General features: G+C 36.7%; 1 protein-coding gene across 1 annotated transcript in view; it reads left to right on the top strand.

The window, feature by feature from the left end:
* The window catches only part of LOC124532992 (cholesterol transporter ABCA5-like), a 56,650-nt gene that overhangs the window by 24,031 nt on the left and 14,391 nt on the right, over window positions 1-18,228 (top strand). The window contains exons 2-21 of the mRNA XM_047108137.1: window positions 3,641-3,794; window positions 4,569-4,748; window positions 5,377-5,549; window positions 6,076-6,316; window positions 6,416-6,642; window positions 6,912-6,990; window positions 7,340-7,447; window positions 7,733-7,876; window positions 8,233-8,383; window positions 8,905-9,040; window positions 9,608-9,838; window positions 10,587-10,701; window positions 11,225-11,374; window positions 11,818-11,985; window positions 12,757-12,832; window positions 13,560-13,736; window positions 14,275-14,447; window positions 14,563-14,661; window positions 15,452-15,608; window positions 17,862-18,213. Of these exons, the coding sequence (XP_046964093.1) occupies window positions 3,641-3,794; window positions 4,569-4,748; window positions 5,377-5,549; window positions 6,076-6,316; window positions 6,416-6,642; window positions 6,912-6,990; window positions 7,340-7,447; window positions 7,733-7,876; window positions 8,233-8,383; window positions 8,905-9,040; window positions 9,608-9,838; window positions 10,587-10,701; window positions 11,225-11,374; window positions 11,818-11,985; window positions 12,757-12,832; window positions 13,560-13,736; window positions 14,275-14,447; window positions 14,563-14,661; window positions 15,452-15,608; window positions 17,862-18,213 (3,291 nt within the window). The remainder of the gene's footprint in view (window positions 1-3,640; window positions 3,795-4,568; window positions 4,749-5,376; window positions 5,550-6,075; window positions 6,317-6,415; window positions 6,643-6,911; window positions 6,991-7,339; window positions 7,448-7,732; window positions 7,877-8,232; window positions 8,384-8,904; window positions 9,041-9,607; window positions 9,839-10,586; window positions 10,702-11,224; window positions 11,375-11,817; window positions 11,986-12,756; window positions 12,833-13,559; window positions 13,737-14,274; window positions 14,448-14,562; window positions 14,662-15,451; window positions 15,609-17,861; window positions 18,214-18,228) is intronic.

The raw sequence follows: 18,228 nt of genomic DNA, 5'->3' as shown, positions 1-18,228 counted from the left end.
CTAGAATGACAGTTCGCATAAATTATGCCGTTAACATGGTATGAATTAAAAAAAAATCAAAACATAAATTGATACTGTTGCTTTGGCTGTACGGTGTACATACCTTTGCTTTTTCCCCCTAAGGAAAGAAAAAAGTGAAAAAAAAATTATACTGTTGCTGTCCAGTAGTAAAATCTACTATTGTTACATAAATATAGGCTTTTATGTCAGTTTTACATCATAATAACAAATAATACCTATTAGTTACTTCAAATTAATATTAAAGAATAACACAAACCACTAAAACATAAATTTTCGATGATTTAGAAATAACATATTCGAAGCACTCGAACTTCGCGCCAATAGTCAACCCAAGACTGTGCGACCGCGCGTTTTTTTTTTAAATAAAGTTCGCCACAAGGTATTGATGCATTAGGCGATAAAAGTACATACTCAACAAAATCGAAACGAGTAACATACACCAAAATATTATTACCAAAATGAAGGAAAACGATAGCGGTGACTTACATTGTATTACAAAATCCATAAAAGTGTTCGTAATATGATTATAGCTTCGATTAAAATAACAGTGTTAGCGGGTAACTCGCCCTAACAAGGGCCGGAGTCCCCTTGGCGCCGTGCACCTGTCAGGACACCGCTTCCGGCCGCGCCTTGCGCTGTTACCCTGCTACTTTTCCATCATACCAATCATACTATACAAAATATACAACAGATGTATTATTTATTATTAAGTACTAAGTTAAGTTATAATACGTTATAGGTATATAATGTAACAACAAAAGTTTTGAGCAAATAAGTGTTGGTAGCTTGTAAGTTATTCACATGCAAAATGTACCAAGTTGGTCACGTATGAAATAATTAGTATTCTTTTCAACACCAAAGTCTATAACCTATTTGGCGATCCGTCTTCCTATAATTAAAATATTCAAATAAGGTTGTATATATATTTTAACAAACCATTTAAAATACTTCAATGTGGAAGAATATAAGTTGATTGCCCCGGAAATGAGTGGCATCACGTTAAAACGTTTAGCAACTTGAGCTGCAATGGAGTTGATAGGAGGTTTATCCGAGCAAGCATATTGAATTTTCAAGTAAATGTGTTTACAATTCATCTCCTGCCCGCTCGAGGCGGTGTCGGAAGTTTATCGGAAATATTATGTACATTCGCTGATTCCCGTCGGAATATCGACTTGGATGAGATTCAGATGGATCTTCTCTTGCACGAGATAAAGTCTCGGGCTCAGCGAAGACATTTACAAGTTGTTAGTCATTTCATTTTATACATTGCAACTACTTGTAACATAACGAAGATATAATCTATACATATAGTAAAATTGGAGTGTCTGTAATATTAAAATAGCCCCTATTTCCTTAATGCATATGTACACTGTATGTATTTATACACGGTACACATACCTTTACATTTAATACATTTTTGTCGGTCTGTCTGTATGTATGTCTGTCTGTTCATTCCGGCTAATCTCTGGAACGGCTGGATAGATTTTGACGAGACTTTCACGGGCAGATAACTGATATAATAGGGAGTAACTTAGGCTACAATAATATATTTTTTTGTTACATTCAAAGGCGTACAAGGTAATGGACACAGCTAGTTCATCATATAAAGTAAAGAGAATTGGCGTGTTGTAAGAATATGCCTAATCATGTTGTATTCATTACAAATATTGCGCCACCCCCATATAGATAGAAAAAAACATGCGAATGATGAAATCGAAAATAATTATTAGCTATATGTTGGTTAACAATAAAGCTTTACCCAACTTATTATCTCAAGCCCGTGATTTTGATACATTTTAGGAAATTTCGATAATATCTTTTTTATAATAAATATCATAAAACGAAGTCTATGTCCTTCCGTAAAGTTCAAGTAAAGTAAAGTAAAGTAACAGCCAGTAAATTACCCACTGCTGGGCTAAGGCCACCTCTTCCATTAAGGAGAGGGTTTGAAACATACTCCTACACGCTGTTCCAATGCGGGCTGATGGAATGCACATGTGGCAGAATTTCGATGAAATTAGACACATGCAGATTTCCTCACGTTTTCCTCATGTTTTCCTTCACCGCCGAGCACGAGATGAGTTATAAACACAAATTAAGCACTTATGTATATAGTGGGTGCTTGCCTGGGCTTAAAACCGAAATCATCGGTTAAGATACACGTGTTCTAACCACTGGGCCACCTCAGCTCATTGTTCAACTTTGCTTCACTCCAAATTTCATCAAATTTGGTTTTTGGTTTGGACGTGCAAGATCGATAGAGTTACTTTCACATTTATAATATTAATACAGATTTAGTGGTTGGAAAAGTGTACCTAATGAGTTACCCATCGTTTCATCTTAGTATATTCAATACAATACTGTAAAATGTCAAGTCAAACTTCCTAAAAAAGTAAAAGCCGTTTTAATGGATTTAAAATTTTTGTCCATTTCACACTTACGTGCCTATGATTTTATGACCCAAGACAACATAGAAAAGTAATGACAATCTACATCGACTCGGCCGGGAATCGAACCTCTGAGTGGCATACCCATGAAAACCGGTGTACACACCACTCGACCACCGTGGTCGTCATTTTTAAAGAAATGTTGAATATACTCTCACGTCTAATATAACTTATTGCAATATTACGCTAACCACTTTACTTGGTGGTAGGGCTTTACTTGGTGGTAGGGCTTTGTGCTAGCCCGTCTGGGTAGGTACCACCCACTCATCAGTTATTCTACCGACAAATAACAGTACTTAGTATTGTTGTGTTTCGGTTAAAAGGGTGAGTGAGCCAGTGTAACTACAGGCACAAGGGACCTACCATCTTAGTTCCCAAGATTGGTGGCACATTGACGATGTAAGGAATAGTTAATATTTCTTACAGCGTCATTGTCTATGGGTGATGGTGACCACTTACCATCAGGTGGCCTATATGCTCGTCCGCCAACCTATAACATAAAAAAAACTCGATGACGAAGACAAATATTATTGCAATTGTGAATGTTATTTTGTAATTATTATCTATACTTTGAAAATCTTTTGTAAAACGAAGTAAAATACGGCTATTACTTGTAATGGGAATTGTGTTGCGGCACGCGATGCATTCCTTGCAGACAGTAAACCTGATAGAACGCTAACGGAACAGCCTGCTGCAGGGATCGAGATATGTCCCTTTATTATAATTGTATTACATGTAATGAAATAAAACAAGATACATACACGATGTTACACGCTATTGTACAGCCGGGAAGAAAAGATTCGTCCTTAAGACCTATTTTCGTGTGCTCAGTATGAGCGATAATCTGCTTTACCGATCGAGAATGACATGTTGCTTCGCGATGATTTGATGTTTAGATTCAAAAGGTACTAAGAGTTTAAGACTTGATAAAGGAATTAATTTGAAAGTTGACAAAGGTTTTCTTACTCTGACTGTACAATATTAACATATTGTTGCAAATTAATAACGAAGAGTAAATAAACAAAGTATCAATTGATCACACGTTGAGGTACATTTCAGTTACGGGTTAATTCGTATATTTCATTTATCTTAATAAAATATCCCGGATATGAAATTAAGTTTTAACTTTAATTGTGAATGATTTGATGTAAGTTTTATGCGTTTGTTTACAGAAAATGCGAGAGGGAGCCAGACTGCGTGGCGATAGGTAGCAGACTGCGAGGGCCGATGGGCACGCGTCCGCCCGCGGCCTTTTGGCCGCAACTCTGGGCCACTGTCGTCAGGAGTCTGTTGCTCAAAAAGCGCGATACTAGGAAAACCCTCGCCGTGAGTAATCGCCCCTTTGTCTATTTAACTCGCAACGACGTAGCCTGTAAGAGCTACAGATAATTAGATATGACGTAACTCATAATTATGATCCTTTATTTTCACTAGTAGTACTTGAACAAAAATAAATTAGGAATAACTGTACGAAATGCTCTACATAAGTTATTTATTTATTAACATCGCGATTTTTATCAATTGGAGTTTTTTAATTTTGTTTTATGATTGTACTAAAATTTTTATTTATTAATCAAATTAAATAACAACTAGCAACTGAAGTTAATATAAGTAAATTTGTTGTCAGTTACAGAAAAGTATAGTTTATAGTAGTAAGTATATTAAAGAAGCTTTCACAATAAAATTATTTCTATGTAAGTTACATAGAAAAGTATGTTCACGTAAAGATACACCTAGTCTTTTGAAATGAATATCTTATGTGTGTTTTTTCAACCTTATAATAGTTAAAAAATGATTCAATTGTTTGAACGCAGCTATTTTCTTCATTAGATGGTAGAAAAGGTCAGGAAGATTTAAAAAAAATAATAAACATATAATTAAATTATTATTCTTATATCACGTCCAACCCGACATAATACTTTCAAATTAACATATGAACCATTTCTAATGAGTAATTCGTAAAATAACTATTATCTTAAGCATCTACATAGAATGAAATAAAAAAAATGAAATCAAATAATTAGGTGTATCTCCTAACTTTTTAATTTCTACAATAGGTATAACCACAACTTAAAGACCTATTCTTGGTATTTGTTTCAGGAAGTTCTGGTTCCTCTTTACTCTTTGGGCGTGCTTATATTTCTCAAGATGCTCGTGCCGAACCCAAACTTTCCTGAAGTCAGGAAACCTGGCAGACTATTGAGGATCCACCACGACGCCATATCAGATAACCATTCTGTCGCTGTAGTGGCAGATTGGGATACTGCCAATGGAACTTTGGTAAGTACTGTAAATTGTGACTTAAATAGGAATTATATCTATTTTGGTGTTTTTGTGAAGTTATCTTCTGTAATTTTAAATGTATTTAGCAAAATTAAAAGATGTAAGAAAATAAATTTTACATATAGTCTATCAAAAAATTAATAAGAATAATAAGAATTTTACTTGATGGACGCTTTATGCAAACCCACCCAGACGGGTTACCATCCAATTCTACCCCAAACAGCAACAACTAGTGACGTTGTATTCAGATTTGAGGTTAAGCTAGTGTAACTACAGGGACAAGGGACATAACAGCTTGGTGGCACTGGAGTGTTATGTCAGGGATCGTTTTATTACAGTGTCAACATCTGTAGGCGGTGGTGACCACTTACCATCAGATAGCCCATTTCTTCCGCCTACCTTTTGCATAAAATAATATACATATATCATAATAACTGCCGCTACTAGTTAGACCAATCAGATAACAAATAACAATTTATCCCCAGACAACCACAAGAATAATTTATAAAAGAAAAGGGTAGGCTTTAAGAGACGTAAGAACTTTTCCAACATTTATTATAAAGACAAAGAAGCGTTTAAGTACTTTCTTACTTCAATAGTTTATTAAAACGAGCTGAGTTCACAGGGTTTTTTAGACGACATAAACTCGCTGCTCATCGAATCCGGCCAGCATCCTGTCAACTGGATCAGATATAACAACACGACAGATCTAAACGATGCTTACCACAACGACGCCAAGACGTTCCCTCTAGCTGTAATTTTTCATACCGACCCCGGCGCTTACGGCGAACCGCTCAGGTAATTTATATATTACTGGTTAGGTTGATTACGGGGATAGCCTATGTTTCACAAATGCCAATTCGTTTTGTGATTAATTTAGATGTCTAAATAGTCTACTATTGTTGTTATCAGAATACGCATCCATATGTTATCAGCTCGTAGAGCAAATCCCTTAATAACAATTTAAGTTTAAATGTAAATTTATTATTTTCATATACATCAAAATGATCATTGACAATTTACTAAAAAAATATTTATATTAATATTCAAGTAAAGAAAAATAGACTGCCTATATAAAGGCCTTTGATGAAAAAGGCTTGGACCTTATTATATCAATGTGCAGGTTTCCTTACGATGTTATATTGCAGTGCCGAGTACGTTTTCAAGTATAAGTACAAGTTAAACACTTAGTATATCGAAGATTGGGCAAGCAAGTACCACTAACACACTTAGTGATGCTTGCCTGACCGATCTTCGATCTTCGATCATCTCGCAATATACCAGTACATTATTCTAATAGAGAAAATTTTAAATAAAATTTCAGATACACAATTCGTACGAACCCATCCCGCGACGGAGGCACGCCTTCCACTAGGACCCTCACAACTTCACCAGCTAAATGTCGAGAAAGAACAGGATTTAAAGATTGGTCTTCGGACTGGTCTAGAGGGGGACAGCTTATACCTCTGTCAGAAATGCACAGGGAAGATACGTGTCCTGTGTTACAGTATTATTATACAGGTTTTCTGGCGTTGCAGACTCTGATCGATTATGTTAAAATTAAAGTAAGTCAATATTTTGTTTGCTAATCAAATAACTTTATTCTGTTCAAAGCTCTTATACTATTATTATACTTTACTAATTTTTGCTGATGTATTTCTTAGATGGACACTGGGACTCGTTTCTTTCCACCTCGGGTAGATTTACGCCAGTTTCCCAAGCGTCAGCATACGGGAGACTGGCTGGTGATCTTCAGGGTGATCATGCCGATGTACATGGTGATGACGCTGTCACAGTTCATCACCTATCTCCTAATGTTTGTGGTGGGCGAGAAGGAGAAGAAAATACGGGAGGGGATGAGGATAATGGGATTGAAAGATAGTGTTTATTGGTAAGTTTGTTTTTACGATCGAATGCATTTTTAAAAAGCTATTGGAGTTTAACAAAGTCTGCGATCGATTAGTTATAGTACGACACAACTTAGATGTAGCATCGGCAAAATTCGTAAAACCGATCACAACCGAATTAAGTACGCCTTCTTATAACAGTTTTTGACAGATCTCTTTTATCTTATTTTAAATTTATAAGTGTCTGCAACAATATATGTTTGGGTTTGTTAAATGCTTCGATTTTATTAATAGTGTATTAATATTGTTTCAGGGGTTCATGGTTTTTAATTTACGCCGTTTTTGTTACAATTTTATCTATCGTCAGCACAGTTTTGCTCTTCACTTTAAAGGTAAGTTATTCCTCATTTCCTATTATTCCTTATTTTAGGTCCTCACCTATGAAATTAGCGTTTACATACATATATATATATAAAAGAAAATCGCTGTAATTCTCATAATTATTAGTCGCTATACATGTTTTTCCCATTAAAGTTTATTATACCTATGTCGCACCAGGGTATCTCTTGATTGCAGAGACGCAAACGGCTTGGCGTAGTTGCTAAGGGATCGAAACCCACGGTTGAAAGACGATTTATGCGATTATTGTTCTAAAATGTTTGATAAACAGATAGTATCCACCCAGGTAGACTTGACCTATTAGTAATATTTGAACTTATATGATTAATGTCATTCTTGCAGGTTTTCCAGCACTCGTCCTACATCTTGATTTTCCTGTTGATGCTTCTTTTTGGATTTACTATAATTACATTTGCGTTTATGCTTACGCCTTTCTTCGACAAGGCCAGGGTAATTCAACTGTCTATTTGATCTTAGAAGATTAGTAAATTGTTATCATGGAGAAAATTTCCTGGAACTGAATTTTGAATCCATTATATCTAACTCATCATCACATTATGAATTTGTAGTACCAAAACTAACTTGTAGTATATATTGGGCTTAAATAATAAAGTTTTAATAGAATCAATTTTAATAAATATTTTAAAAGAATGGAACTTCTTTGTAAAACGATGTTTATTTGTTGATAAGTGGTCTAATTTTCCCGATGTTGATGAAGATTTTGTACATTTTTAGACTGCTGGAATTCTGGGTAGTTTCGCCGTTAATTTGATGAGCGGGCTGTACTTCATCCAGGTGTTCGTATCCAACGCTGATTCTCTCGCCTTCTGGTTCGTCTCTCTTATAAGCTCCAGCTGTTACGCCCTCGCAATGGACAAGGTATCTTACAATTTATTATTACAGCGATCAAATACATTACAGTATATCTGCAATTTTTTTTGATTTCATGCACGAATTATTTTCTTGTAATTTGATCAAAGTAGTTATTAATTGATGAATTGTGATGAACCTATACAGAATTCATTGATCTTACCTTATGATGTAATCTTTCCTAACATTGAAGGAGATATCTTAGAAGAAAACTATTAATAAATAAGAAATTACTGTACAAAACGACCGCCGTACCTAAGATATAGGTTGGTTCTTGAAAGGAAGCTTTAAGATTTGGCTTAAGACTATAATGAAACATTTGCAGGTTGTTGTGGTAAAGGTATTGATTAATTTGTCATATTTAGGCTCTAGTGTTGGACATGGCGGGAGTGGGCGTGACCTGGGATAACTTGTGGAGCGGTCCCGGAGTGCCATTCGGAGGCAGTCTCATTATGATGGCAGTGGATACAGTTCTCTATGGATTGGCTGCGTACTGGCTGGACGCGGTTGTACCAAGTAATTTGAGTTGAATAAATATGCGATCTTTTACTCTGGCCGAATTTATTATACTTTTACGTGAAATACAATTTTTATTTAAAGGGAAATGTCATAATTTTGCTTATCTCAATGTAGAAAAGACTTAGCCTAGTTAAATGTGCCCATAATTGTTGCCTACCTTTTATTTGTTATCATTGCAAATCACACTGATGCGCCCCCCACTTAAAGCGGGAAGTTTATAAGACTCTCCTTTCAGACTTACTATTCCATGGGATCGCTTGCGCATGCGACCGTAATTGATAACTTCTAAAGTTGTGTCTCAAGTCAAAGTCAAGTCAAAAACCTTTATTCAAAATTGAAATTTTTACACTTTCTTATTGATTGTCGAAATCTACCACCGGTGAGGAATATAATACCTCAGACCTGTGAAGAACCGGCGAAAGAAACTCAGCAGGATATACTTTTTTTTTATATATAATATCTATTTACAATATACAATAATAAATGTCTGTGTTAATAACCTGTGTTTGTTGTTTCAGGCGAGTACGGCATCAAGCAGAAGCCGTGGTTCTGCTTGCTGCCGTCGTTCTGGGTGGGGCGGCGCGCGCGCGTGGCGGCCGAGCACCTGCACTCCAACGGCGACGCGCTGCACAAGGACATCGAGCCCGTGCCCAAGTAACGATACTCCCGACACAAACATAAGCAGCAAGAATTAAGAAGCCTTTTATTTTCTCGCTGGAAAAACGCTAAGCAGCAAGAATATTTTTTCTCGCATTACGCGTTTCCGTCATGAAATGGGGGGGGGGGGTATGGGTTGACAACCTCCGTGGTCGAGTGGTGTGTACACCGGTTTTTATGGGTACACCACTCCGAGGTCCCGGGTTCGATTCCCAGCCGAGCCGATCTAGATTATCATTACTCTTCTATGTTGTCAAGGGTCTGGGCGTTTGTAGCCGTCGTTACTCCTGATATTTCACAACACAAGTGCTTTAGCTACTTACATTAGGATCAGAGTAATGTATGTTATGTTGTCTCATATTTAAAAAAATAAGAAAATGTGGTGCTCGCCGTTGTCCAAGACGCCAAGAGCGCCCCGGCCCTATTAAAAACCAGCGGTAGCCCCCCGTCTTTTCAGTGAGCGCCACAGGCTCGCTTTAGTATGCTATTGTGTCGAAGCATAATTATGCAAGCTTTATAATGATATTGTGCTCCTAAATTACAATTTAATTTGAATTATTTCAGAGAACTGCAAGACAAAGAGGCGATCAGAATCGTTGGGCTTCAGAAGAGTTTTCGTCATTGTCGGAGACCGGAAGTGAAAGCGATCGACGGAATTGACCTGAGCATCTACGAAGGACAAATAACAGCCGTGCTGGGGCATAACGGTGCTGGGAAGTCCACGCTCTTCAACATCCTCACTGGGCTAACGGCGCCGACAGCTGGAACAGCATACGTATATGGCTTAGACGTTAGGTGAGAGACAATATGTACCTTACGTTCATCGTTACATTACGTTCGTCGAAGAAGTCTTTCGTGTCTTTCATTAACAGAAACCGCTATAATTAAATTACAGTAGCAATTTTAAGGTGTTAAGGTTTAACAAACCCGTTTAGGTAGGTACCCACTTATCAGATATTCTACCACCGAACGGTCCTCAGTTTTGTTGTGTTCCAGTAAAGGATGAGTCAGCCAGAGAAACTACAGGCACAAGTGCCTGTCTGTCTGTTCATTACTTGGGACTTATAAATATAATATTGTTTTTGTCCCCAAGTTGACGCAATGGCGATGCAAGGGATAGTTACTATTTGTTAGAGCTACATTGTCTATGGGTGATGTGACTACTATCATTTGACCCATTTGTTCGTCCCCTTATCTATGTCATAACAAAAACAAATGACTTATTTAGTTTTAGAGACAGCTGACTGTAATTAAGCGTAATACACTTGATTAGCATGCAAGCTAAGATTATAAAAGTGAACCTTATTGTAACTACAATTAGGACTAGCATAACTTTGTCCGTCTTGCTATCAGATATCAGATAGTGGTCACGGGTACCATGAACGCTGTAAAGTGCTCGAAACGTCGGGATGTCCAAAATAATTAATATACGCGATTAAAATCCGTAATAACTAGTTTTATTTAAATGTGTAATAATGAAAATTTAAGACAACATTAGATATCAGTTAGTTTCACGAAGTCCTGAAGGTGTAACTAATTCCAGGGATCCGAACGACATGCACGAGATACGTCAGATGATCGGCGTGTGTCCGCAGCAGGATGTCCTGTTCGACTTGCTCTCCGTTAAGGAACATCTGCAGTTCTTCGCTGCTGTCAAGGTTTGATAAGAATTTTCCAACATTTCGGCAAGTTTGATAAAATTGCGAAAGCTGTTAATTAAAAAAAATTGTAGGATATTATGTTTTATTTTCAATCCACGAATTGCATTTTGATGATATGTTATTATATTAAGCTATATAGCTATATCTTTAAGATATAGTAAATATGCCGTTAAGAGGATTGTCTTCAGAATGTTACTCTTTGGTGAATTGTTTATTGACAGTTCATCTTGGCAAAGATCCTTGTCGATAAGACGAATATTTTAATTTGATTTATTTGTACTTTTAGTGTGTTATTACTTCTCTGAGCTGCTGGACCCAATCTTTAATCTGAGTGTGCACCAGTTCTTGGTTCACTAGAAGTAGAGTTCTTAAGGAACACTATATTTATAAGAATTAATTATATGGATTTAATTTCGCGGATTTCATCTGCTACTACTAAGTACTAGAGTATTTAACTGAAAACAGCGAGATAAAAAATTATATTCATCTTGTGTTGTATTTAATAAAAATTACTTTTCAGGGTATACCACGTAGAAGAATATCTGATGAAGTGCATAAAGCTCTATCCGAAGTCGGACTCCTGGAACAAGCGTCGGTATTCTCGAAACATCTTTCTGGAGGGCAGAAGAGGAAACTCAGTATAGCCATCGCGTTTATTGGTGATCCTAAAGTGAGTCATAATACTGTGAAATACAATACATTCATTATTCACAGTTGATGATTTTCCCCTGAACTATCTTTTAACACATGATCAACATAACGTAGTAATCAAGCCTAGCCTTTAGTTAGTTTTAGTTAGTATTTACTGATAGACTCTCTAGCGTTATGAAGATTACAGATTCAATCATGAACCCTTAAATATTGGGTTGAACCCACTGATAACATAAGCCTGTATACTTGAATTAAGGCCAAATCTTCATTTCCTGATATGTGTGCTATGTGCAACCCACCCTGGGTTCGTACTATCGACTCATCAGATATTCTACCGGTAATCACCTGTCCTTGTTGTGTTTCGGTTTGAGGGATGAGTGAATACGAATAATTCATCCAAAGAAAGAGTTGTCGGAAATATCGTTGGATTGAGTTTTCTTTGATCAATGTCAAATCTTTCAGATAATAATCCTCGACGAGCCGACGGCAGGCGTGGACCCGGTGTCGCGGCGGCAGACGTGGCGCATCCTGCAGCGCGCGCGCCGCGGGAAGGTGCTGCTGCTCACGACGCACTTCATGGACGAGGCCGACATCCTCGGCGATCGGAAGGCCGTTATTAGCAAGGGACGGGTAAGGAGTCATTCCATTTGGTATATTTGATACATTCATTGATTATTTAAGTTTACCTGCAATACCGTTTAAGTTATTTGAGCTATTTGATATATCTGGGACATTCATTGATTCTTTAAGGTTAACTGCAATTCCGTTTGGGTATCACGAAGCAGCAATACTTAGTATTTTTGTCTTCTATTTAGAACGGTAAAACAACCAGTGTAACTACAGGCACATGGTACATATATATAGTCAATACCATGGTATATAGGCTAAGGGACGGTTAATATTTCTTACATTGTCAATATATTTGAGCGGTTGTGACCACTTTCCATCAAGTGGTATATGTGTTCAATTTGTCTCCTTATTATCTTAATTCAATAAAAAAGAAAATATCTCAGATAATCCACTGTTAATATTTTTAAGGATTATTCACGTGATTTGTCTTATGTTGCGTGATGGAGAATTTTTAATAGAAATAATTTGAGTCGACTAGGATTTACAAAATGTATATTGGAGTTCATTTCGAATATTATTTTAATATAAAAGAAGCGAACCCAGCTGTGGGATATTTGAGGTCGCACGCCATCAAGTACAGGTTGAATACTATTTGTTATTGATACGTTAGAAGTCAGTAAACATTCAAGAAATCATGTTTATTGATACAAACTGAAATACTTTAAGGGTTAACTTAGCATGAGTAAAATACTCAACACATGTAAAAATAAGTATAGATTGTATTTTAAGCATGTAAATCGGACGTTCCCTTATATGAGGTTTTGTTCCTAGGTTCGATGCGCTGGAACATCTCTGTTTTTGAAAAACAAGTTTGGAATCGGATACCATTTGACGCTGGTTTTAGACGGTAAGTGTCTTTCCACAAATGTGATCAATGCCAAGTTATTTGAAACTGTTTAAAATATATACCTAATTGTTTAATGTTACGAAAATAAAATTTACATTTGGTTTTTTGTGAATAGAAAAAGTGACATGCTTATTTTATTATCAGTTTGATATTATTATAAAAGATATCAATAACAGTTTAAATAGATATACCTTTTATGACATATAATATTACACTAAACTTGATTTATGTACAGTCAGAGTAAGAAAATCTTCGTCAATTTTCAAGTGTATTCCTTTATCAAGTCTTAAACTCTTAGTACCTTTTGAATCTAAACATCAAATCATTGCGACGCAATATGTCACTCTGTAAAGCAGAGTGACATATTGTCTGACACATTGACTGTCACATCGGTAAAGCAGATTATTGCTCACACTGAGAACTAGATATAGAGATATAGTAGAGATATATAATAGAGATATAGATCTTAAGATAACGAACCTTTTCTTATCCCGACTGTACAATGCGTTTCAAATAAGAAAAGAAACATGAACGGCTTAAAATCACGCGATCTTCCAACTGTCATTGGAAATGTATGAAAAAAAAAATTCCACTTCATAAAATTTAAATAGTTTTTTTTGTATTACACTTGTAAAAGAATGACCAAATGTAAACAAAGAAGGTTGCTCGGTCCGTTCATGACTCGGCCGCTGGCTAAGTGTGTGCGTGTGCGTGTGTGTGCGTGCAGGCGCGTGCCGCGAGCACCAGATCACGCGGCTGGTGCGCGGGCACGTGCCGCGCGCGGAGAAGGCGCGGCGCCACGGCCGCGAGCTGTCGTACATCCTGCCGCACTACGCCGTGCACCTCTTCCCGCCGCTCTTCCACGCCATCGAGCACGAGATCCGCGACAAGACCAACCGCCTCGGTGAGTGCCCTCGCGGGGACAGCTTAGAATCGTTTGGACAAATCTCCGTGATATTACGTACTACACTGTATTCTTATAGGCAACTACACTTATTTTACCTTGACTTAGCCCAAACTATTTCTTTCCCTCTCGTTATCTCTATTATTCGTCCTTTAAAACCATCTCTTTCATATCTGTCCTCACATACTGCGTCCTTAGTACTATTTCCCTTCATCCCTCTACGATCATTCTCACATTATTTTATTTACGTGTTTTTGTGGTTCACGTGTCCAAACCAATCCAACAGTGCCCTTTCAATTTCTCTGTCATTGGTACTACTTTGAGGTTTCCCCTGTACACTGTTTTTTATTCATTCACTTTTATCTCAAGAACTTAATCTTATTTTCATACTTCTTCTTTACCCTGAGCATTCAAATGCATAGCGAAAGGACGAAACACAGTAAACATTTTTGTTTGAGCATCGTGTGTTATTGTGATTCCTATAGTTTTCGTTACTTTGTACTATCCAATGAATTCATAATAATATTGTCATTTAAAGGTATAACGAGTTACGGCGTTTCGATGACGACCCTGGAGGAAGTGTTCCTGAGTCTGGAGGGGGAGAACGCGGAGGAGACGGAGGCTGTGGAGGGAGTGTCGTCTGTGAAGCTCGTACGCGCTCGCGCACTCTCGCGCAGCCTCTCGCTGCAGAGCAAGACCTTGAGCTACCAGGTGAGTCGACAAGAGATATAGTCTACCTTTCTTTTCCTTCTTTATTCAGCTGTTATTTGATGTTTTATTTATTAAATCAGAAATATAGAAAGTAAAAATAAATATCTGTTGATAGGAATTGAACGATAAGGACCAACAGAAGACGACATCTCTGCCGACGCCACCCGCCTCGCACGCGCTGCACTCCACCACGCACGGCGTCGAACACGTTAAGGTAAATAGGGTCAGGATCATCTCGTACTCGTGAGGAAACCTGCATGTGACTTATTTCAACAAAATTCTGCCATATGTGTATCCACCAATCCGCATTAAAGCAGCGCGGAGTATGCTTCAAACCTTCTCCTTAAAAGGGAGAAGAGGATTTATTCAAGCGAGTGGGAAATTTACAGGCTGTTAACAGAGTCTATTATACTAAAGCCGTATATTTTATGTATGAGGTCCATATCTCTCTTGTTTCTACGGGACTTTCAAGACTTGATCCGAAAGGGCGAGAAGGCTTCAGGCATAAATATTGTAATTTCAGTAGTCCGGAATGGCCAAAATAATATTATCGTTTAACAATGATGCTCCAATCTCTCTATCTTTTGTTAGAATGCCCCGCTATCGTCCAATTGTTTTATAATGACAACTCTGTCATATTTAAAATAAGAAATAGTGTTACATGCCAGTATTAAATGCTATGCCATATAAAATAATATTAATTACAGTTTTACAAATTATTGATCAATTAATTAGAATAATAATTGTATACAATAAAGTAAATTCAATAGCTCCTGATATATTAATAATATGCAATAATAACGTGATATAAATTATGATATAGAATCAAATGTCATAACACCGTATTGAAGGCTAAGGTTACTCTCGTAACAATATGTAAACATCGAAAACTTCTACTTCTGGAATACGGTTTAGAAAAATCCAGTAGTCGTTACAAGTGGAAGAATATTAGTCTTAATACATAAGCTGGTGTTGCTGATGTGCTGATGTGTCGCGTGGGGCAGGTGACCCCCGAGGCGCCGGTGGCGGCGGACGTGCTGGGCGAGATGGTGAAGACGAGCCCGTCGTGCTGGCGCACGTTCTGCGCGCTCGTGTACATCCGCACCGTGCGCATGATACGCGACCCCTACAAGCTCTACGTCATGATATTCATGCCTATCAGTGAGTTGTATTCAATATCTAAGCACAAATTAATTGAACATTTGTACAGTTAGAAGATCTGGGATAACATTTATTTTGTTACGAGTTCGATAGTTACTTGGTGGTGGTAGGGGTTTACGTAAGCCCGTTTGGGTAGCTACCAATCACTTATCAGATATTCTAGCGCCAAACAACAGTACTCAGTATTGTTGTGTTCTGGTTGCTGTGAGCCAATGTACAAGCACAAAGGACATAACATCTTAGTTCAAAAGGTTGGTGACGCTTTTGATATGTAAGAAATGGTTAATATTTCTAACAGCGCCATTGTCTACTTACCATCAGGTGGCTCATATGCTCGCTCGCAAACTTATAGCATAAAAAATATAATTTCTCAAAGTAATTTTGTAAATTTATAAAACAGATTTAATAACGTAACAAATCAGCCTATATTATCTCAGAATGGATCCATTAACAAAATCATTATCGAAGAAAAAGAAGTTTACAATTTGCTCAAAACGCTTAGGACTGATAAAGGGCCAGGTAGCGACGGCATTCCACCATTCTTTCTATCCAAGTGTGCTAAAAACCTAGCTAAACCACTTTCAATTATTTTTAACTTTTCTGTTAATGTGTTTTGTACTTTTCCCGAAGTATGGAAAGAAGCTCTAGTAGTACCAATCCACAAAAGTGGTTCTAAAACAAAAATTGAAAATTACCGACCGATTTCTATCCTGAACGCAATGAGCTAGCTGTTCGAAAAAGTGGTTTACAGACAAATATGCCCCATTATTACAAGGTCCATTCCCTACGAACAACACGGTTTCATGAAGAATCGCTCAACGGTCTCCAATTTGGCCATCTTCACAGACTTTATACTGCAAAGTTTGGATGAAAGATGCCAAGTAGATGTCATCTACACAGATTTTGAAAAAGCGTTCGACCGCGTAGATCACCTGATATTACTTCATAAACTTAATACTCTTGGGATAAACGGAAACTTGCTTCGATGGTTGACATCTTATATAAAAAATCGTATGCAGGCAGTAGTAACAGGCAGTGCTAGAAGTGATTTTGTATTCATATCATCAGGGGTCCCTCAAGGATCCATTTTGGGGCCCCTTCTATACAATGCATATCTTTTTGACATCGGCAATTGTTTCAAACATTCACACTATTTGATGTTCGCTGACGATAAAAAATTGTACTTTAAAATAAGATCATTCAAGGATTGCCTTAAATTACAAGATGATTTAAATGCCCTGACAAAATACTACGCGAAAAACAGAATTACAGTAAACGTTAAGAAATGTCATCATATAACTCTGACTCGTAAAAAAACAAAAATTAATTTCGACTATAAAATCAATGACGCGACCATTGCTAAAAAATCTACCGTTACAGATCTAGGTATTAAAATTGACACTAAAGTTTCAATGATTGAACATATTGACGCAGTAACAAATAGGGCGTATAAACAACTTGGTTTTATTAAGCGAGCAACGCAATCATTTAATAATATTGAATGCATAAAAATACTCTACTCTGCATACGTTCGAAGTATCTTGGAATATGCAAGTAGTATATGGTCACCTCTATATAAAAATCATATTCAGAGACTCGAATCTATACAATATAAATTTCTCAAATACTTAGCGTACAAAGATTTTAAAAAATTTGACACTTATGAAGAAGCCTGTATTTATTATAAACTTGATTCGCTAGAGCAAAGACGAAACTAAGTGAATATTCTGTTGTCACAAACGTCAACAACTTTCTTTAGACCTACTTTCTTTTTGTTATCCACTTTGTTAAATATATTATATTAAACATTTTATATTGTAATCTTTGTGGCCATAGTCTTCATGTAATTTAAAAAAAATTGTACAAATATAATCTGTATACGCTGTTGATTACAAATAAATAAATAAATAAATAATTGTTTGAAATTCTGAAAATAGCACATTTCTAAAAATATCATCACATCGTTATTAAATCTGTCTTGTAATTGCAAGCTGATTTACCAGCATTTTATTCAGGCGATGCTACTTTGCCCAGGGTTATTTTTATGATGAAAAATGTTATTTTAATGGTTTAGAAAACGGTAAAATAACATTTTTCATATTACATTTAAATAAGATTAACAACTTTTTAAGAAAATTTTGATGCCTCAAATGCTTTTCCTTTTCTAGTATTTCACTTATAAATCGATTGTAATTGAGGACCAGTAGTCAAGGTAGTATAGTATTGTTTTTTGATGATAATCTTTTGTTGCAGTCTCTTGCGCGCTCGGCCTTTACATGAAGTCGCGCCAAATCGTCTTTTTTCGAATGCAGCCACTCAAATTGGAACCGAACGCCTATTTCAATAAGACGCCGATTGCACTGTACAGTGAACAGGATAACTTTAAGGAAATCGCTGATTTTAAGGATTCTTTAGAAACATTAGGTGCTCACCCAATAGATCTATTCGATGGAAACTTCTCGAGTCTTCTAGATATGGAGAATTTTGGAGCGTTTAGTTTGAAGGATAGCCTAATTCCTTTTGGGAAAATAATGGCCTACTACAATAGCACGTATACTCATAGCTTGCCTATTATAATTAACTTATTGGACAATAGTATATACAGGTAAGTGTTTATTTA

Source organism: Vanessa cardui, chromosome 10, assembly GCF_905220365.1.
Source record: "Vanessa cardui chromosome 10, ilVanCard2.1, whole genome shotgun sequence".
NCBI classification, from domain to species: Eukaryota; Metazoa; Arthropoda; class Insecta; order Lepidoptera; family Nymphalidae; genus Vanessa; species Vanessa cardui.
This window is presented reverse-complemented; position numbering and strand designations above follow the sequence as displayed.